Source organism: Ictalurus furcatus, chromosome 2, assembly GCF_023375685.1.
Source record: "Ictalurus furcatus strain D&B chromosome 2, Billie_1.0, whole genome shotgun sequence".
Classification (NCBI taxonomy): domain Eukaryota; kingdom Metazoa; phylum Chordata; class Actinopteri; order Siluriformes; family Ictaluridae; genus Ictalurus; species Ictalurus furcatus.
The window spans coordinates 702,195-725,706 of record NC_071256.1 but is presented as its reverse complement, the minus strand read 5'-3'; the positions used below and the strand labels follow the sequence as shown (position 1 = coordinate 725,706).

The 23,512-nt window shown below is 41.3% G+C and overlaps 2 protein-coding genes across 2 annotated transcripts; both read left to right on the top strand.

Moving 5' to 3' along the window:
• The first annotated feature begins 4,645 nt into the window (after positions 1-4,645).
• LOC128617007 (trace amine-associated receptor 13c-like) lies at positions 4,646-6,683 on the top strand. The gene has a single exon (XM_053639942.1). The coding sequence runs from the start codon at positions 5,679-5,681 to the stop codon at positions 6,681-6,683; it is 1,005 nt and encodes a 334-aa protein (XP_053495917.1). The 5' UTR covers positions 4,646-5,678.
• Positions 6,684-12,976: 6,293 nt separating this feature from the next.
• On the top strand, positions 12,977-13,969 carry LOC128617002 (trace amine-associated receptor 13c-like). The gene has a single exon (XM_053639935.1). The coding sequence runs from the start codon at positions 12,977-12,979 to the stop codon at positions 13,967-13,969; it is 993 nt and encodes a 330-aa protein (XP_053495910.1).
• The last annotated feature ends 9,543 nt before the right edge of the window (positions 13,970-23,512 follow it).

The window sequence follows — 23,512 nt, the reverse complement described above, 5'->3', positions numbered from 1 at the left end:
ATCTTAACCACTGAGCTACCACTGTATCCATTTAGTACATGTGAGGGAAATTACTCATTTTTACTTTGTAATAAGTTTGTTCAGACTCAGACTGCTTCTTATCGGTACACAGAATTATGTCTCTGCGTTTCACATATATAGTAGTGGTTTAGTACAAGCGCTTCAGAGCGCTCTCATTATTCTATCCTACTTTATTCTATCCTGTATTAACCATCTTTCTGTAATAAACCTTTTCACCTTCAGAGGACAAGTCTGCGAGTGTTGTCTAATTTCCACGACAATTTGGCGTGTCATGGCTGGGCTGCGTGAGTCATTTCAGCTTTTCTGGACAACAAGCAAACCAGAGGATGCTCGAGGAAAAGTTTCACCCTACATGCCATGTTGATACAGGTGGTTTGTCCTTTATTGTGCAGAGCAAAAGACCGACGCAGCCTTACCACTGACTGGTAGGAATCATCAAGAAACAGCCTTAAGGAAATTAGAATTTTATAAAGTCATTATGTATTGCTGTCTGTATGGAAGGGAGTCAATGATATAAGAAATGCATGTATTACATTGAGAGAAGTATTACATGGAGGCGATTTCTTATAAGAAGTTCGAGGATCTTCGCCTCTGCGACAGCAGAGAGATTGGTGTTTCCTAGATCACAGCTTCAAAACTAAGATATATACCGACAGGTATATATATAGAGAGAAAGATAATCATGGTAAAAAAATTAACGGAAAGAGTCCATTTCGAGGAATAAATAAGTAAAGAGAGTACCTATTAAGAAGCGCGAGAGGCGCAGTATTTTTACGGCAGATTATTATCGAGTGGCATGCCCCACTGACTCATTCCATCACATCAGCGGTACATGATATATTTGGCAAGTTTAACGCACAAGTAAATTTTACTGAGATAAAAAAAAAAATAAAAAAAATAAAATAATAATAATAATAATAATAATAATAATTATTATTATTATTATTATTATTATTATTATTATTATTATTAAAAAAAGAAGGGAAGAGAAAACTAAGTCCTACCAAATTGCTGTAAGTGGACTCGCCCTCACAGATAAACTCTTTTACATTCTTAAGGTTTGCTCTATTGAACCTATAAGTTATATGATTAATTAAATGTCTAGAGATTTGCCACACATTTTGAACCTTTTCTGTCTGTGCACGAGAATGCATATTCACTTGATTTTCATAGCATGTTAAATTGATTAAAACTTTGAAAGTTATATAAGCTGTAAAAAATAAAAAATGGGAAAAACATGTACCGAAGCACATCCTGAGACACATGCTATGGCATGTACAGGGTGTTCATATGTTGATCCTAATGTCATGTTTATGTGTGTGAATTATGGGGAAGGATGTTTGAATCAATATGATGTATGGGTTAAAGAATGTGCTTTTCCTGAAAGAGGTCGTTTTAGCCTCAGACAGTTAGAACAACTGAAACTTAATTTAGAGAAAAGGGAGAGAGAGAGAGAGAGAGAGAGAGAGAGAGAGAGACCCCTAAAACAAAGAGTGAAGTGCAGTTTTTAGCTGACTGGAAGGCATTTGCTGAATGGCAGAGCGAGGCACATAAAAGAGAGAAAAAATGTCAGGCAGGGCCCTCATCTGTTTCTCAGTGTGCTAAATTGCAGAAAGCCGATCCCGACCTGGACTCCACCCCACCACGACGCCCACAGCCGGTAAGGAGGGAGGAACCTGCAGTTTCAGAGGCACCTTCTCATGGTGAAGCGGCCCAGCCTACACTACTCTATCCGAACCTGTCAGAACTGAGCCACCAACCCCCACCGAACTACGCTCCAGCCGTCCTATGCTCACTGGTGGCGTTACACACGAGATCCCAAGTGAAGGGTTCAACAACATGGCTGCCTGAGGGCTTCAGACCAACAAAATCGGACATAGAAGGGACAATGCATGCCGTGGTAAATGCCCCAATGCTAGAAGTGGCCAGAGAAGGAGGCCCTATGCTAGTTCACAGACCCTGGACATTGGAAGACATCAGGAGCAGCATGACGCATCTGCCGGCGCTCCACGAAGTAGGAGGACAAAAGTTTGGGGATGAACTTCAGATATTCTGCAGAGAATTCAGACCCACCACTCATGAACTAAGACGACTGCTCATGGTGAAACTTGGCACGGACTGGGTCAAGGTTTCATGTGAATTCCCAGAGAATAATGTCCGCCTGATCAACCCACAGTGGAATGATGGAGTCAACGCGCGGTACAGAGCACAATTACGGCGCTCCAGCAGAGGCTGACGAACACCTTTCCTGTGCGACTGGACATTACAAAAATAGCAAAGTGTAAACAACAAGACTCAGAGACTGTATCACAGTACCTGTCCCGGCTCACTGAGATCCATGACACAAACTCAGGCTTGGAGAAACCCGACGCTCTGGCAGATGGGCTTTATGGTAAAAATAAGCTAAAATAAGCTTGATTGACGACAGGATACTTTATATCCGCAAAAACCCTTAGCGCCTTCATTATGTCTGTATCATGTTGAATTCAGTTGAACTGTGAAAGTATTCTGAAGTTCTGATGTATTCTCAACATTGGAATTTCTCTGTTAATTTTAGATATCATAATTTGTAATGATAAAATGGGGGAAAAGTGAGGGAAATTGCTAATTTTTACTTTGTAACAAGTTTGTTCTTGTTCTGTTTCATTCTCATGTGAGGATAACGCCTAAGAAGGCCATGTCATGTCACTGACATCAGTACAGAATGTTTATCTGCATACAGAGACACAAACATGTTCTTCTGTTCAAGGTTCCTCTAAACATCTTCCAAGATCCTAAAACAAAGCCTGTTTGAACGGCCTCAAACTGCTTCTTATCGGTACACAGAATTATGTCTCTGCGTTTCATATATATAGTAATGGTTTAGTACAAGGGCTTCAGAGCGCTCTCATTATTCTATCCTGCTTTATTCTATCCTGTATTAACCATCTTTCTGTAATAAACCTTTTTACCTTCAGAGGACGAGTCTGCGAGTGTTTTCTAATTTCCACAACATACACAAGCAGTGTTAGAATTTCTTTATCATTACAGATGGCCTGTGATGCTCAAATAACTATTCTACTATACTAAATAGTGTTGAGATTATATCCTGTCAACTGTTCATATTTATGATAATCATACCGTGTCATATAGTGTGTCTAAATATCACATGTTTCTTTACTGTAGCTGGAGAACTTTATTTGGGACAAAGCCATGAAGACACAGGGACACACAGCGAATAAGGCATTATGGTTTATTGTGAAATGTTTTGTTAACTACTCACTAGACAGTATTAGGCCTTTTGTTCCAACACAGCATGACATCATATGTATTCACATGCTGCCACTCAAACTCAGGGGGTGTGAGTAATTTATGAACTATAAAAACACCAGACCCGTTTGAGCCATAAGTCATTTGATTGTGACTTGTTGCAGGTACAGATTTACAATGTTAGCATGTAAAATACGATGTATTTCTGTGGCAGTATGACAGAATGAACCTGACGGAGTTTAACCAATCTGATCTCTGTGAGCAACAAGGCATAACGCTAGATTCATTGGTGTAACAAGAGATACCTTGACACAACCCTTTAGAATAACTCTGTATGCCTGGACATAACAATAGATGCCTGGCTGTAACCACAGATGCCTTGGCACAATTACAGTCATGTGAAAAAATAAGTACACTCCATGGAAATTGTTGGCTTTTTTGATGCATTTGGAAAAGCAAACATTTGATCATCATCATAAACGGCGCCTACTAATGAAGTTGATATACTTGAACAAAAACACAAGGAAAATTAGCTTTATCAATCATTTATTTAACAGAAATATCAATAGATGCGATATTATTCTGTGGAAAAAGTAAGTCTCAGAAGCTAGTATTGCCCCCTTTAGCAGAAATAACGTCTTGTAGGTGTTTTGTATAATTGTCCACCAGGCTTGCTGGAATTTTTGACCACTCTTCCATGCAATATTCTTTCAGGTGCAAGATGTTTAAATGTGTTCTTGCATGTTCTGCCCATTTCACATCCTTTCACAACATTTTAATGGGATTCAAATCCGGCCTTTAACTAGGCCATTCCATAACCCTCCATTTCTTCTTCTTGAGCCGTTCCTTGGTGCATTTATTCGTGTGTTTAGGATCATTATCCTGTTGAAAGGTCCACTTTCAGTTCAACTTTCAGACAGATGGCCTCACATTATCTTCAGGCACTCTTTGATATGATACAGAATTTATAGTTGAATCAATGAATGCATGCTGTCCAGTCCCTGAGGCAGAGAAGCAACCCCAAACCATAACATTTCCACCACCATGCATTACAGTTGGTATGAGGTGCTTCTCCTGAAAAACTGTCTTTGGTCTGCAGTAAACATGTCTGCTGTTACTGTGGCTGAACATCTCTATCTTTGATTCGTCTGTCCAGAGCACATTATTCCAAAAGTGCGGGTCTTTGCCTATATGCTCATTAACAAACTGTAGTCTTGCAAAAGGTTTTTTCCTGACACGCCTCCCATGCAGGTCAAATCTGTGCAATCTCTTTCTGATTGTAGAAGCATGCACTTTAACCCCAACAGTTGCAAGACTTACTAGTAGATCCTGTGATGATACTTTGGGGTTCTTGGAGACTTCTTCTTGCATCAGACGGTCTGCTCTTGGGCTGAATTTGCTGGGACGGTCAGTCCTGGACTTATTGACAGTCGTTTGAAATCTGCACCATTTGTAGATGATGTTCCTTACAGTGGAATGATATATTTCAAATAATTTGGAGATCTTTTGCCAGATGGAGATCTTGTGGCTGCCTATGAGATCTTGCCAGACTCATAGGCAGCCACAACCTTTTTTTCTGAAGGCCTTACAGAAATAACAAAGGGAACACCAGATACTAGATATGAGAGGGGTATAAATAAGACCGGTTCCACCCGCACTCCCTAAGCAAGTTCTAATCACTGGAACCTGATCTTCAACACCTGATTCTGTTTTATGGATTTGAAGTTGTAATAAATGTAGGGGTGTACTTACTTTTTCCATGTGACTTATCTGTTTGTTGTTGTTTGTTGTTAATTTAAATTGTGAAAATTACTACAAAATATAAATTTTATGTGTCATATTGGCAGAGCGTATCACCTTTATTAATAGGCACTGTTTCAAAGAGGATCAAATGTTTGCTCGTCCAAATATGTACAAAAAGCCAACAATTTCCATGGGGTGTACTTATTTTTTCACATCACTGTATATGTAGAATAAAATTTTCATGATTATCATGAGAACAATAGTGTATTAAATACTGTTTTTGATGCAGTTTGAGATCAGACATTCATCAGCACGTTATCATTTATTACAAAACGGCATTTACAACATTCATCACATTTTCTCTTTATCCACACTGCAACATTTCTAAGCTCAAGCAGTTTTTGTGGCCTTCATGTGTTTTTTATTCCTTGGTTTCCGTTAATGTTTTCTTCCTTGTAAACTGAAGAATCACGTAATACTAGGTGGTTTTTTCTGTGCTTAATGCCTTCTGTGGCCTTTTGTTTCCCCAAGGCATGACATCATATTCATTGAGCTGTCAATCAAACTTGGGGGGCGTGCTTAATTTCTAAGTTATAAAAACATCTGAGTTGCCTGAACTATAATTCATTTCACCATAATGTAACAGAGACTTTTAAATTTTTTTAATGCATGTATTCATGAACCTGACGGAGTTTAACCAGTCTGATCTCTGTGAGCATTTCTCCTGTCCAGAGAGATCTGGATCTCCTGCAGTTTATATCTTACTGTACGTGTGTTCAGCTGCTGTGGTTCTTCTAACAGTGTGTGGAAATCTTCTCATCATCACCTCTGTTCTTCACTTCAAGCAGCTTCACACACCGACAAACATGCTCGTGCTTTCTCTGGCTGTATCGGATTTCGTCGTTGGTGCTTTAGTAATGCCGTTGATGTTAATCTGGACGATCGAGTCATGCTGGATTTTTGGGAGAGATTTCTGCATCAGTTTTTGGTTAATTAGTGGTTTCCTCACTATCTCGTCCATCTATAATATCGCTCTGATCGCTGTGGATCGGTATTTGGCTCTCTCAAACCCCTTTCTCTACATGAACAGAGTGTCTGTGAGGATCACTGGTATTGTAATTGTATGTGTCTGGTGTGTGGTGCTGGCCTATAACTCAGCACTCTTATATTTCAGTGTAAGCTTCATGGGTTCTGTAATGTGTCCTGGAGAGTGTTTACTCTATCTGAATGATGTTTGGGCTGTAATTGACCTTATATATTCATTTATATTTCCACTTTCTGTCATAATCATATTGTATACTCGAGTGTTTGTGATTGCTAAGAAACATGCCACTGCTATCAGAGAGCTTAATAATCACACACGGCCTAAAAGACAGAAAATCACCTCACACTCGATGAAATCTGAGAGAAAAGCAGCTAAAGTCCTGGGCATTTTAGTGTCTGTGTTTCTGATGTGTTTACTTCCGTATTTTATTTACAGTTTATTAGGTGGTGTTATTGAACTACAGACAGAAACATTTCAGAAACTTATGAATGTGCTTTATCTTAATTCCACCATTAATCCTGTTATTTATGCTCTGTTTTACCCGTGGTTTAGGAGGTGCATTAAATTAATTATAACTCTGCGAATATTCCAGACAGACTCTGCATTAATCAATATTCTTTCATAAATAGCCTCTTTTTGATGATGTACCTAAATGTTTATTTTATATTAGATATAATTTAAGCTTCTATAACAAATCTAATTCCCACCATCAATATAATAAATATTTACAGTACTATATTGTATAATATAAGAGCTTTATTCTGTTTGATTATATATAATACAATACGGTGTTGATCTGGATATTTGGGGAGAGGTTTCTGGCGTTTTTTTTGCTCTTATTGTTTTGCTTGCTGTTTATTTTTCACAATATTATCCATCTATAATAACACTCTGATCACTGTGGGTCAGTATTTCACTCTCTATACAAACACAGTCTCTAGGAGGACTAAGTGTAGTATCATGTTCTTTAATCGCTGTGTGTCTGGTGTATAAACATAGCATTCTTTATTCCAAGGGAAATGTCATGAGTTTTGTGACGTGTTCTGGGTCTGGGTTTTTGGTGTGTTTATTCTGTATTTTATTTACAGTTTATAAGTTGATGTCATCACACTACAGACAGAAACATTACAGAACTTATAACCAGGTTTTGTCTTAATTCCTCCATTAATCTATTAATTTATTTATTCTCTGTTTTACTGCGGGTTATGACTCTGCAAATATTCCAACTGAACTCTTGCATTATTAAATAATTTTAGTAATATTTTTAGTTCTTCTGATTCAATGGCCAAATATTGCTATTATTTTATATATAATCTAAACGTCTGTAACAAATCAACCCACCTCCCCAATATAATTTATATTGTACTGTATTATATTACATAATAGCATACAGTGCATGTCAACAATTGCACAGATTAACACGTGGGCCAAAAACAAACAGGTTTTCAAAAGAAAAAGATTAAATTGTGCTTTTATTGGGATTTTTTTAAACATTTGATGCTAAAATGGATCACTATTCTAATTTAGTGTTTTGTAACTTGCTGTTTTATTTATCAATTAACATGTAATCTCTCCTGTAGACACAGTTATGAGATAATAAAGACGCGATAGCAAAATTATATTTATTTTTCAATGCTAATGAATAATCATCTCTACAGCATTCACATGTGAAGACACATCTCATCCTTGTAAATCAAATCTACAGTCTTATACAGATACAGTGCCCTCCACTAATATTGGCACCCTCGGTAAATGATTTTGCATTACAAATACAGTTTTTGCATGTTATTAAGTCTTGAAACTTTCATATTATGACTGCAATGTGCATGTGACATTAAAAGTATGAAAGCGGAGGGAGAAAATCCGTTTGGCCTAATGTACATCATAAATATGACTAATGTGCATGTGACAGTAAAATAAAAAGATAAAATATGAATTAGGAAAAAGTAGAAAAAAGAACCATTGCTTCAAAATTAGTACTGAATAATATAGATAAAGTCAATTAGTTTTCAAAAGATTTAAATACCTTCTGGATAGATTTTTGAGTACTTCTATAGTGAATATTTGCATGATGGATTTATGAAGGAAAGTGTGGTTAGGCAGCATTGTAATTTTGGTGTGACCCAAGATAAAGTGTGTACAATAGGGGTACATAGATAACCCCTGAAGTTTGCTCACTTGCTTGACAGATGTCAGGATAAGTATCAGAAGAGATTTATTTTAACGACAGATGGTTAAAACCTCCAAGGGTTCAAAAGGTAATGGTGAGAGTGAATCTAGAACTATAGCTAGATTCTACGATGGGATCAAATGATTTGAGGTTGGCTTAAATGATGTGTGCCCTTAAAATGCCAACCTACAGGAGAGTGCTGACTGACAGAAGTATTTTCAAACCCTGCATCGCATGCAGAATGAATAGCCATACCATACCACTGGAAAAAGGTTAGTCCTTATCCAACAAAAAGAGGCAGTGCTGGGGGGAAAGCAGTCCCCCTTTGCTCACACTACTTATCAGATTCAGAACACACTTTATTCGCCAGGAAATTGTGTGATCAGAGATGCACAGACATGTATCAGTATTTCTCTTAGTGTGAAAGATGTCTAGTTCAGCAAATATTCAACATAATGACAAAAATCAACATATAAACATTGAACAGCGTCACAAGTTAAGATACAGACTTGGAGACAGATAACACTTTATTGGTGCAAAAGAATAACGCATTTACTAGATACCTTCTTTGAGGTAGTGTCCAAATAGGTTGTAGTGTATTGTGCATTCAGTGCAGGCATTGCTATTGCACTAGTTGTTATAGTCCAGACATTACTGCTGTATCTAATAAAGACAGAATTAATACATTTGGTGATAAACTGCACAGCTTAAATATGTATGAGTCAAGAACCCAGAAAACAAAATTGCTCTTGATGAGCTTGACACTGAAAGGAGCAGTTCTGGTGATGAGTTCTCTTGGCCCTGTATTCTTGCACTGTCAGTTGATAGTACTGACCAGGTAGCTGATGATCTTCTCAACAGTACAGATTACTCGTTATAATAGTTTCTTGGACTGCGAAGAGGAGGAAGGGAACAACACAGTGATGAGGATGTAAGGATTCTCTTAATGATGGCTTCAGAAAGAACATTCTCCGTTGTGTCTTCTTGACTTGGCATGTGATGTTCTCCTCCCACTTGAGAGAGTTCAAAATAGTGGAGCCCAGAGATCTGAGGCCTGTTTCAAGAAGCAAGTTGAACAAACCCAGAGTTGCAGGCCAACAACCACACCCACCTTTGTCTATCAACAACATCGCTATAAGCATCAGTGAGGTTCTCTGTCAGGTGAACACCAAGGAATTTGGTGCTCTTGACGATCTCCATGGAGGAGCCACTGATGTTCAGTGGAGAGTGGTCACTCCGTGCTCTACTGAACTCAACAACCATCTCTTTCATTTTGTCCACGTTCAGAGACAGGTTGTTGGTTCTGCCTCAGTCCGTTAACCACTGCACCTCCTCTCTGTATTCGGACTCGTCATTCTTGCTGATGAGACCCACCACAGTCGTGTCATTGATGAACTTGATGATGTGATTGGGGGCGCACGGTGGCCATCTGTGTGCGGAGTTTGCATGTTCTCCTCGCGCTGCGGGGATTTCCTCCGGGTACTCCGGTTTCCTCCTCTCCCAGTCCAAAGACATGCATGGTAGGCTGATTGGCGTGTCTAAAGTGTCTGTAGTGTATGAATGGGTGTGTGAGTGTGTATGTGATTGTGCCCTGCGATAGACTGGCACCCTGTTCAGGGTGTACCTGGACACCCTGATGCTCCCTGGGATTGGCTCCAGGTTTCCTTGTGACCCTGAAGAAGAAGTAAGTGGTAGACGATGGATGATGTGATTGGAGCTGTGCGTTGTCATGAGTCAGCAGAGTGAACAGCAATAGACTGAGCACTCAGGGTGGTGGTGCTGGAGATGCTGTTCCTGATCCAGACTGACTGAGGTCTCACAGTCACAAAGTCCATCTTCCATTTGAAGATGGAGGTTTTCAGACCAATCAAGTGCTGAGGAATGATTGTGTTGAATGCTGAACTGAAGTCTATGAACAGCCGAACGTGTCCAGGTGGGTGAGGGCCAGATGTAGGGTGGTGGTGATGGCATTATCCATTGAGCAGTCGAGTGATGGATGGATCTTGATGTGCCTCATGACGAGCCTCATGATGATGGATGTGAGTGCAACGGGACACTAGTCATTGAGGCGCCTTGAAGCACGTTGGAATCGATGGCTCTGCTCAGGAGATGTTGAAGCAGGAAGATGTCAGTGAAAACATCTGCCAGCTGATCTGCACATCCTCTGAACACTCTTCCTGGATGTTGTCTGGTCCATCTGAAGAAGCCTTCCATGGGTTGACTCTGCATAGAGGTTTCCTCACATCAGCCGTGGTTAGACACAGCTCCTGGTCGTTGGAAGGAGGCGTGATCTTCCTTGCCACCACATCATTCTGTGCCTCAAACCGAGTGTAGATGTTGATCAGTGCATCTGGAACTGAGGCATCTCTGTCATAAGCATGTGATGTTGTCCTGTAGTTGCTGATGGCCTGAATGCCCTGCCGTTATCCGTGAAGTGACTGTGGATTTTCTGGGCATGTGCGTGCTTTGTTCTCTGATGGCTGGGACAATTTAGCCCTTGCTGTTCTTATGGCCACTTTGTTACCTGCCCTGAAGGTGGAGTCTCAGGTCCTCAGCAGTGTACGCACCTCCACAGTGGTCTGAGTAGCCGAGGTGGGGGCAGGGCTGTGGTCTGAGTAGCTGAGGTGGGGGTTGGGCTCTGCCTGGTACGCACCGGGGATGTTTGTGTAAACAAGATCCAGCGTGTTCACCCCTCTTGTTGCAAAGTTCACATGGTGGTGAAATTTAGGGAGTAATGATTTGAGATTTGCATGATTGAAATCTCCGGCGATGATAAACAGTCCATCAGTGTGTGTTCTGCAGTTCACTAATAGCCCCATACAGTTCACCGAGCGCCTCCTTACCATTAGCGCTGGGGGGAATGTATACTCCGGTTATAAGGCCAGTGATGAATTCCCGCAGTAAATAAAATGGTTTGCATCTAACAGTCACAAACTCCACCAGCGATGAACAGTAACTAAAAACTAACACAGAGTTCTTGCACCATTCCATGTTGATGTAAACACACAAGCCATCACCGCGAGCCTTCCCGCACAGAGCTGCATTTCTGTCGGCACGAAATGAGGCGAGCGCATCTAGCTGAATGGCGGCGTCCGGAACTCAGTCACTGAGCCATGTCTCAGTGAAAACAAAGACGCAGCAGTCTCTAAACTCACGCCACATTGCCTGCTGGAGTTGGATGTAGTCCAGTTTATTGTCCAGAGAACAGACATTGGAGAGCAGGATGGACGGGAGATCCAGCTGTGTAGGGTTTGTTTTTAACCTAGCACGGACCCCCGGCTTATTGCCGCGCTGCCCCTTCCTCACACACTGCTTGTGAAGTTCCCTTCCCCCGGCCACCAACATCAGGTGACACTGAGGACTAGAGGCCTGTTCTCCACAGCAAGCCGAGATCGCGTAGCTTTTCCAGCAGATCATCATGCAAGTTGGTTGTTGCATGGTTTCTGCATTTTACAAGTGTCTGGCGATGATAAACATAAACACCGGTTGCTCTGATGTCCATGTGCTGTAAAAAATCGGGCTACGAAACAAAAATAGCTCCATTTTTTATCCGGAGAGGTCGCTGTGTTCTACTGCCGCTCCACCATCTTGGATCGATCATTATTATTTTATCTTTTATTTCATTTTATTTGTAATTTATTTCATTACTGTTTAAGTTTAGCTGAAGATAGTATACAGCAATTTAGCCAACACTTGACTTTTAAATGTGCTACACTGTACAAATTGAGGACACTGATTTTGTTGTTGTTTTTTTTGCTGTTGTTTTTTTTGCTGAGGCATAAGAATATATAGATGGTGTATCTGAACAGTGCAACAGCCTGGTAACTTTACTGGAATTTACTGGTAACTGTTGTATAATGTTATCTATGTACTTGTCTAGTGTTAGCTAGGTCAAACATACATTGATGGATTCTATTTAATATTAGTGATCTCAAAACATTCCCCACTTACCTTGACAGAAAGTGACGGCACCCCACAAGTCCAGTCAAGAATGTAATCTATGGGAAGGGTCAGGACTTTCAAGAAGTGTCAGTTAACATCAGATAAAAAATTGGACAATACTTAAATTTCCCCTAAAGCCAGACAATACCACTGTGTTGTCAGATTTTGAATGGCACACCCTTACTTGCACTTTGTCCATGTTAGCAAGCAGTGTTAGAATTTCTTTATCATTACAGATGGTCTGTGATGCTCAAATCACTATGCTACTGTACTAAATAGTGTTGAGATTATATCCCATCAACAGTTCCAATTTATTATAGTCATACACTGTAATATAGTGTGTCTAAATATCACAGCATGTTCCTTTATTGTAGGTGGAAAACATTTTCCCTACTAGTTCATATAGCAATATTGGATATTGAGACAAAGCCATAAAGAACAATATGGCATAATGATTTATTCTGAAAATGATTTGTTAACCATTTTTACACTTATTCTTAATTCATAGGGCAGGTTCTCAGCATAAGAACTGTGTGTTGATATTTAATTGAGAATTTGTTGCACACAAGTTTGCATAATGGCAGGTTTAAGTCTCTCACTAGTACTTACTAGGCCTATTCCAACACAGCATGACATCATATGTATTCACATGCTGCCACTCAAACTCAGGGGGTGTGAGTAATTTATAAACTATAAAAACACCAGACCCATTTGAGCCATAAGTCATTTGATTGTGACTTGTTGCAGGTACAGATGTACAATGTTAGCATCTAATATAGGATGTATTTCTGTGGCAGTATGACAGAATGAACCTGACGGAGTTTAACCAGTCTGATCTCTGTGAGCATTTCTCCTGTCCAGAGAGATCTGGATCTCCTGCAGTTTATATCTTACTGTACGTGTGTTCAGCTGCTGTGGTTCTTCTAACAGTGTGTGGAAATATGCTCGTCATCATCTCTGTTCTTCACTTCAAGCAGCTTCACACACCGACAAACATGCTCGTGCTTTCTCTGGCTGTATCGGATTTCCTCGTTGGTGCTTTAGTAATGCCGCCGATGTTAATCTCCATAATCGAGTCATGCTGGATTTTTGGGAGAGATTTCTGCATCAGTTTTTGGTTAATTAGTTATTTCGTCACTATCTCGTCCATCTATAATATCGCTCTGATCGCTGTGGATCGGTATTTGGCTCTCTCAAACCCCTTTCTCTACATGAACAGAGTGTCTGTGAGGATCACTGGTATTGTAATTGTATGTGTCTGGTGTGTGATGCTGGCATATATCTCAGCACTCTTATATTACAATGGAAACTTCATGGGTTCAGTAATGTGTCCTGGAGAGTGTTCTCTCTTTCTGAATGATGTTTCGTCTGTAATTGACCTTATATTTTCATTTATATTTCCACTCTCTGTCATAATCATATTGTATACTCGAGTGTTTGTGATTGCTAAGAAACATGCCACTGCTATCAGAGAGCTTAATAATCATACACGGCCTAAAACACAGAAAATCACCTCACACTCGATGAAATCTGAGAGAAAAGCAGCTAAAGTCCTGGGCATTTTAGTGTCTGTGTTTCTGATGTGTTTACTTCCGTATTTTATTTACAGTTTATTAGGTGATGTTATTGAAGTACAGACAGAAACATTTCAGAAACTTGTGAATGTGCTCTGTCTTAATTCCACCATTAATCCTGTTATTTATGCTCTGTTTTACTCGTGGTTTAGGAGGTGCATTAAATTAATTATAACTCTGCGAATATTCCAGACAGACTCTGCATTAATCAATATTCTTTCATAAATAGCCTCTTTCTGATGATGTACCTAAATGTTGCTCTTATATTAGATTTAATTTAAGCTTCTATAACAAATCTAATTCCCACCATCAATATAATAAATATTTACAGTACTGTATTATATTATATAAGAGCTTTATTCTGTTTGATATTATATATAATACAATACGGTGTTGATCTGGATATTTGTGGAGCGGTTCCTGCAGGTTTTTTTGTTTTTGTTTTGTGTACTGTTTATTTTTCACGAATTATCCATCTATAATAACACTCTGATCGCTGTGGGTCAGTATTTCACTCTCTATACAAACTCCTGTAGACACAGTTATGAGATAATAAAGACGCAATAGCAAAATTATATTTATTTTTCAATGCTAATGAATAATCGTCTCTACAGCATTCACATGTGAAGACACATCTCATCCTTGTAAATCAAATCTACAGTCTTATACAGATACAGTGCCCTCCACTAATATTGGCACCCTCGGTAAATATGATTTTGCATTCCAAATACAGTTTTTGCATGTTATTAAGTCTTGAAACTTTCATATTATGACTGCAATGTGCATGTGACATTAAAAGTATGAAAGCGGAGGGAGAAAATCCATTTGGCCTAATGTACATCATAAATATCACTGATGTGCATGTGACAGTAAAATAAAAAGATAAAATATGAATTAGGAAAAAGTAGAAAAAAGAACCATTGCTTCAAAATTAGTACTGAATAATATAGATAAAGTCAATTGTTGTCCTGTAGTTGCTGATGGCCTGAATGCCCTGCCATATGCGCCGCTATCCGTGAAGTGACTGTGGATTTTTTGGGCGTGTGCGTGCTTTGCTCTCTGATGGCTGGGACAATTTGGCCCTCACTGTTCTTAGGGCCGCTTTGTTACCTGCCCTGAAGGCAGAGGCTTGGGTTCTCAGCAGTGCATGCACCTCATCATCCACGTCTTCTGGTTGGAGCGTGTAGTGATTGTCTTGAAAAGAAATGTGGTCTGAGTAGCCGAGGTGGGGGCAGGGCTGTGGTCTGAGTAGCCAAGGTGGGGGTTGGGCTCTGCCTGGTACGCGCCGTTGATGTTTGTGTAAACAAGATCCAGCATGTTCACCCCTCTTGTTGCAAAGTTCACATGTTGATGGAATTTAGGGAGTACTGATTTGAGATTCACATGATTGAAACCTCCGGCGATGATAAACAGTCCATAGGGGTGTATGTTCTGCAGTTCACTAATAGCCCCATACAGTTCACCGAGCGCCTCCTTAGCATTAGCACTGGGGGAAATGTATACTCCGATTATAAGACCAGTGGTGAATTCCCATGATAAATTAAATAGTCTGCATCTAAGGGTCACAAATGCCACCAGCAATGAGCTGTAACTAGAAACTAGCACAAAGTTCTTGCATCATTCTGTGTTGATGTAAACACACAAGCCACTACCGTGAGTTTTACCACACAGAGCTGCATTTCTGTCGGCACGAAACGAGGCGAGCAGATCTAGCTGAATGGCGGCGTCCGGAACTCGGTCACAGAGCCAGGTCTCCGTGAAAACAAAGATGCAGCAGTCTCTAAACTCACGCCGCATTGCCTGCTGGAGTCAGATGTAGTCCAGTTTATTGTCCAGAGAACAGACATTGGAGAGCAGGATGGGCAGGAGATCCAGCTGTGTAGGGTTTGTTTTTAACCTAGCATGGACCCCCGCCCTATTGCCGCGCTGCCACTTCCTCGCACACTGCTTGCGACATTCCCTTCCCCCCTCCACCAATATCAGGCGACACCGAGGACTGGAGGCCTGCCCTCCACAACAAGCCAAGATCACGAAGCTTCTACAGCAGATCATCATGCAAGTTGGTTGTTGCATGGTTTGTGCATTTTAGCAGTGTCTGGCGATGGTAAACATAAACACCGGTTGCTCTGATGTCCATGTGCTGTAAAAAATCAGGCTACGAAGATCCGGAGAGGACGCTGCATTCTACTGCCACTCCACCATCTTGGAACGATCATTATGCCATTATTATTTTATCTTTTATTTCATTTTATTTGTAATTTATTTCATTACTGTTTTACTTTAGCCGAACATAGTATCCAGCAATTTAGCCAACACTTGACTTTTAAATGTGCTATACTGTATAAATTGAGGACACTGATTGAGGTTAATATGGTTCTGCTGTATCTCCTGACTAGGACATGACTACTATGGAGAAATGAAAAAAGTGCTAACTAATAACTATTGGATCAAATTTATGTGTCCATCATGAAGATTTATTTTTTTTTTTTTTTCTTAGGTATATGAATATATAGATGGTGTATCTGAACAGTGCAACAGCCTGGTAACATTACTGGAATTTACTGGTTACTGTTGTATAATGTTATTTACTTGTCTAATGTTAGCTAAGTCAAACATACATTGATGGAGTCTATTTAATATTAGTGATCTCAAAACATTCCCCACTTACCTTGACAGAAACGTCAGGGTTACGCATGTAACTCTGTTCCTTGAGAAGGGAACGAGATGTTGCATTTAGCATAACAGTATGGGAAGCGCCTTGCGTGCGTGACTGGTATCTGAAGCTTGTGTAAAATCATGCCTCTACTTATAGGCCTGCCATGATCAGGTGACGTGGCAATTAAGCGCGTCGCCTGATATATAAATGGCACCTGTGAACCATGCCGCCAGCCTTATTATCTGAAGGGAAGATGCAATTCACAGGCCTGCCCTGGTATGACAGAGCTATGCAATGTCTCGTTCCCTTCTCAGGGAATACCCACTCTGTCATATCGAGGGTAAAGCCTGTTCAAAAAGGCCCAAGCACGAGGGTCACTGCAACACACTCGAGCCTGGGGTGGAATGAATATCGAGGCTGTAATAACGAAAGAATGTGTGTGGCGTAGACCATCCTGCAGCAGTACACACATCCCTCAAGGATACCCAGTTAGACAAAGTCTTCGAGGAGGCGACCGCCCTAGTGGAATGAGCTCTTATGCCCAGAGGCGTGGCGAGACACAGTATCACCTTTACTGTGCCGCCAAAGCAGACCAACAGCTGCTCTGACTTACGCCACTGGCCGGAGCGGTGGACGTAAGTACAGAAAGCCCTTACTGGACACAGCAGGTGCATCCTCTCTTGTTCCGGTGTGAGGAACGGAGGAGACCACCAGACCCGTTTGAGCCATAAGTCATTTGATTGTGACTTGTTGCAGTTACAGATTTACAATGTTAGCATCTAATATAGGATGTATTTCTGTGGCAGTAAGACCTTCTGAACCTGACGGAGTTTAACCAGTCTGATCTCTGTGAGCATTTCTCCTGTCCAGAGAGATCTGGATCTCCTGCAGTTTATATCTTACTGTACGTGTGTTCAGCTGCTGTGGTTCTTCTAACAGTGTGTGGAAATATGCTCGTCATCATCTCTGTTCTTCACTTCAAGCAGCTTCACACACCGACAAACATGTCGGATTTCCTTGTTGGTGCTTTAGTGATGCCGCCAACATTAATCTGGGCCGTTGAGTCATGTTGGATTTTTGATAAGCGGTACTGCATCAGTTTTTTTATGATTTCTTATATTCTACCGAGCCTCTCCATCTATAATATCGCTATATATGTATATATATATATATATATATATATATATATATATATATATATATATATACATATAATTTAATATATTGTTGATCTGGAAATTTGGGGAGAGGTAGTTCTGTGGTTTGCTTACTGTTTCACAATATTATCCATCTATAAAAACACTCTGATCGCTGTGGGTCAGTATTTCACTCTCTCAATCCCATTTCTCTACATAAATACAATCTCTTGGAGGACTGTGTGTCCTGTCACTTTCTTTAATTGGTAATGAATAATTTTATTTCCTCCATTCACATGTGAAGACATCTGATCTTTGTAAATCAAATCTACAGTGTTCTACAGATATTTAGGCATATTAAGTAATTTTAAAGGCAGATGAGTGCTAAGTGAATTCTCGTATTTTCTGACACTGCATTACAAATACAGTTTACATGTTATTAAGCCTTAAAACTTTATTATTATGATTACAATGTGCATATGACATGAGACATATGAATGGGGGAAAAACCCCTGTGACTTAATTTAAATAATAAATATTACTTATAAAAAAATGTTTTTAAATCATTACTTAAAAAATGATAAAAAATTATGAATTAGGAAAAAAATCAGAAAAAAAGCCAAAGACTCAACATCAGTATGGACTCATTTAGATACCGTCCATTACAAAAGATTTAAATAGCTTCTGAATAGATTTTTTTCAATTTTAATTCTATAGTGAATAATGGAATTATTTACAATTGCATGTGTAAGACGAGTCTCTGGCTTGATGAAGGAAAGTGTGGTTAGGCAGCATTGTAATTTTGGTGTGACCCAAGATAAAGTGTATACAATAGGGGTACATAGATAACACATGAAGATTGCTCACTTGCTTAATAGATGTCAGGATGAGTATCAGAACAGATTTATTTTAATGACAGAGGGTTAAAACCTCCAAGGGTTCAAAAGGTGATGGTGAGAGTTAATCTATAACTATAGCTAGATTCTACGATGGGCCCAAATGCTTTGAGGTTGGCTTAAATGACGGGTGCCCTTAAAAAGCCAACCTACAGGTTGTGCTGACAGACAGAAGTCCTAACCTTCATTATGTGGAATACGTGACAGAATACTACACCCAAACATGGATGCAGCAGGAAGACAGAGAAGACATCATGCCAAGGTAGTAAGGAACACCATACCGAGACTGAACTCTATTAAGCTTCCTCAGGGGATAGCCATGGATCCCCCAGTGCCATATGATGGAATTCTTGGCTACCCTGAGTATTTTCTCTTTGAGTGCCAATTGCATTTTTTGAGCCTGGCGCACTCCAGGCCTAACCAGAGGCAGTGGCTAGGGTTCATACTCTCCAGGCTCGTTGGACAAGCCCGCCAGTGGGTGAAGCATCTGAACTGTACAGAATCCAAGGGTCTGCACAATGTAACTCAGTTTGTGGGACTATTAATTAAGAAGTTTGGTAGTCCAGAGTACTCCCCCAAACCGGATGACTGTTTTGGGATGGCCTGCCTCATAGATAAACCTGACTTGCCGTTCACCACATATTATGAGCAGGCAAACTGGGTGACCTCCTCCCCAAAGCTCCTGCCTAAGACCACTATGTGATCTCAGCAGCTGAGCTCCAGCCGGAGGTCAACGTGGTGACCTCTTCCCCAGAGCTCCAGCAGGAGATCCACGAGGTGGTCTCACCTGCAAAGCTTCAAAATGAGACCCACGAGGCAGTCCCATCCCCAGTGCTCCAGCAGGAGACCCATGAGGCGATCTTATCCCCAGAGTTCCAGCGTGAGACTCTCAAGGTTGTCTCATCTCCAGAGCACCAGCATAAAGTCAAGTTCCTGCTAGAGGTCAATTAGGTGACCTCCCAAGCCATGTTCCTGTCGGAGGTCGAAGCAACAACCTCTCCAGCCAAGCTCATGTTCGAGGTCGACAAGGCAACCTCCAAAGCCACACTCCTGTCCGAGGTCGACAAGGTGATCTCCCACACCACATTCACATCCAAGGTGGACAAGGCGATGTCCCAAGACACGAGGTCCCATACGAGGTCAATGAGGTGACCTCCCACGCCATGTTCCTGTCCGAGGTCAAAGAGACAATGCCTCAAGCCATGTTCCTGTCCAAGGTCGAAGAGACAGCCTCGCAAGCCGTGTTCCTGTCTGAGGTCAAAGAGACGACCTCTCAAGCCAAGTTCCTGTCTGAGGTCGAAAAGACGACCTCTCAAGCCAAGTTCCTGTCTGAGATCGACAATGTGACCTTCCGCGCCAAGTTGCAGCCTGAAGCCAACATCATAAACAGCCAAGTTCTGCTCACGCTTGAGTCTGCTGACATGGACAACCAAGTCCTCATGCCTGAAACCGACATCACAACCAACCAGGTTCTGCTCACACCTGAAACTGACGTCACAACCAACAAAGTTATGCTCACGCCAAAGTCTGTAGATACGACCAACCAAGATCTCCTCATGCGTGAAACCGACATCACGACCAACCAGGTTCTGCTCAGGCCCGAGTCTGCTGACATGGCCAACCAAGTTCTACTCACGCCCAACTGTGATGACACGGCCAACCAGGTTCTGCTCACGCTTGAAACCGACGTCACAACCAACCAAGTTATGCTCACATCAGATTCTCCTAACACAACCAACCACGTTCTGCTGACGCCCAAGTCTGCTGACACGGCCAATCAAGTTCTGCTCACGCCTGAAGTGGACGTCACGACCAACCAGGTTCTGCTCACGCCTGAACCAACGTCAAAAACAACCAAGTTCTGATCACGCCAGATTCTCCTGACACAACCAACCAAGTTCTGCTCATGTCTGAGTCTGTTCACACGACCAACCAAGTTCTCCTCATGCCTGAAACCAATGTCACGACCAACCAGGTTCTACTCACACCTGAAGCCAACGTCACGACCAAACAGGTTCTGGTCACGCCTGAAGCCGACGTCACGACCAATCAAGTTATGCTCCCGCCCGATTCTGCTGACACGGACAACCTTGTCCTCATGCCTGAAACCAACGTCACGACCAACCGAGTTATGCCCACGCCTGAGTCTGTTGATACGACCAACCAGGTTCTGCTTACGCCTTGCCTCGTTTATGCTTGTTTGTTGATCGCGTAGCCCATTGCCTGTTACTTCGACCATGCTATTGTCTCATATCATATTATTGATAAATTTGGATTTATCTGCCTGACTCTCTCTAAATAAACTCTTATCTGCATATGCATCCGTCCTAACCTTCATTACGTGGAATACGTGACAAATTACATGATTTTATCCTTACGTTTCTTATTGGCATGAGCAGAATAAGAGATTATCTGTCCCCTTAAGAAGGCCTTTAGTGTTTCCCAAAGTAAAGAGTAAGATATTGAATCAGTTTGATTAGTAAGAAGAAAATCATCCATCGAAGTAGAAATATACTTGCAAAATGCTGAATCGGATAAAAGTAGAGAATTAAGCCTCCATGGTGGACGAAAGGCGCGATGTGAAGGTAGAAGAATGTCAAGACTTAAAGGAGCATGGTCTGAAATAACAATTGGTAGATATTCAAAGTTTACAACCAGAGAAATTAGAGAGTTATTAATAAAAAAGTAATCAATGCGAGAAAAAGATTTACGTACGTGAGAAAAAAAAGAATATTTTCTCACTGTAGGGTTAAAATACCTCCACGGATCAATGTAACCATTCTGAACCACAAACTCGGAGAACACCTTTGCCATTGCAGGGGGAGCCTTTGCAACAGCGTTAGATTTGTCCAAAACTGGGTCAATAACACAGTTTAAATCTCCCCCAAATATCAAGAGATGCGTGTTCAAAGCAGGAATTTTTGACAACAAATTCTGAGCAAAAGGAGTGTTATCAAAATTCGGGGCATTTACATACACCAAAACTACTAGCGTTTGTGAAATTTTCCCTTCCACAATCACATATCTACAATTTACATCAGAAATAACTTTATCAAAAGAAAAGGGCACAGTCTTAGTTATCAGAATAGAAACTCCCCTGGACCTGGAATCAAAATTGGAGTGGAACATATGCGATGTCCAGCGAGCTTGGAGTCTGCATTGATCCCTGAGACAGAGATGAGTTTCCTGAAGAAATGCAACATCAGGTTTTTGTAGTTATAAATGTGTCAAAACTCTGGATCTTTTAATGGGACCATTCAGACCTTTCACATCACAACTTAGGAAACTGATCGAGCTTCAGGTATTTTCCATCAATTTAGATTAATACAGAATGGAGTACAGAGAGGTTGATATCAATAGGGAAAAAAAAACACAACAACAACACAGCATCTCTCCCCGCCTCCCACCCCACCCTCCCCCACCCTACTCTGAACATCAGTTAACTTCTCTCCATTCCCAAACAATGGAGGCAGAACCCCACAACACTGGAACATCCGGTAATTGTAAACCATACCTATTCTTGTTGTGTGAAGTCACTCCCGAGCATAAAAGGTGCCACAATTATCATGTATCTCAGGCAACCTATAGATTTAAATGGAACTGATATAGTTGCCCACACCCGAGTAGTTTTACAGTCACATTACAGGTATTAATAAATTGGGTAACTGTCATGTAGACAGATTAAGATGGAGGATACCGTTCATTAAACCATAGTTGTGCTTTTTGGGGGCAGTCGAATTGCAGCCTCTCATCACCGAGGTCTATCCGAAGGCGAGCAGGGTGTCTGAGAGAAAACCGCACATTTCTCTCACGCAATCTGTGTCTCACCGCAGCGAAGGCCACCCTCCTCTTAGCGACGCTGGAGTTGAAGTCAGGAAAGATGAAGCCCTTACGGCCCTGATGGAAAAGTTGATTCCAATTCCCGCGTCGAACAACTTTTTCTCTGTCGTGAAAGTAGTGAAACCGCACAATCATCAATCTGGGCCTTTGATTATCTCGCTCCTCCGGGGCCAATACGGTGCGCTCTGTCCAGCAATGGAGTGGTTGGAAAGATTTCCGATCCGAGGACATCCTGGAAAAATTTTGACATAAACGTTACCGGACCGCTCCCTTCTTCTCGTTCCGGAATACCGATGACCCGGAGATTGCAGCGCCGTGAACGGGACTCCAGATCCTCCACTTTATCGGTGAGTTGTTTGTTAGCCGAATTTAGCGTTAGCACCGTCTGTTCCAGTGCTACAATGCGGTCACTGTAATCGTTCAGGTGCTGGTCAAGCTCGTCAATACGTCGTCCTTGTGATTCAATGCCCGATTTAAAACTCTCAAAAGACGCAACAACTGGGGCCAGAGCTGAGTCAATAGCTGCTTTCACCTGTACTGCGATGGTAGATGTTAGCTCCGCGATTAAAATGGTGCAGAGGTTTTCCAGGTCAAACGGTAGCTTGTCGCCATTACTCGTCATGTTCGGTGAAGCTTTAGGTTTCCGTAGTCTTTCAGAAGCCATAAGTCCTTTCTGGTTATAATTGTAAATCGCGTAATTGAAAAAGAACGCACCAAATGCCTTAGAAAAGATTTAGGTTGCGTGAAAAGCACAATTAAAAGATAAAATGCTCGGGAGCTCACTCCACACGTGCCTTCTCACTCACATGCTCAGCCAAAAGACCACAAATTACATGATTTTAGACTGTTTTTTCTTCTTCAACTCCAAAACAATGAAACTGTAAGACAAGTCACTGGCTTTAGGAAGGAAAGCGTGGTTAGGCAGCAATGTACCCTTGGTGTGACCCAAGAAAAAGTGTGTGCAGAAGAGGTACAGCAATAAAGCTTGGAGCTTGTTCACTTCCTTAGTAGATGTCAGGAAGAGTATCAGAACAGATTTATTTTAAGGACAGAGGGTTAAAACCTCCAAGGGTTCAAAGGGTGATGCTGAGAGTGAATCTAGAACTATGGCTAGATCCCACAGTGGGACCATATGCTTTGAAGCCGGCTTAAATGACCTGGGGCCTTTACCAGGAAGCTGGTTTGGGTGGCTAAGCAGGTAAGTTTCAGTTTAGATTTTGCCAACCCTGGGTATTAGGTA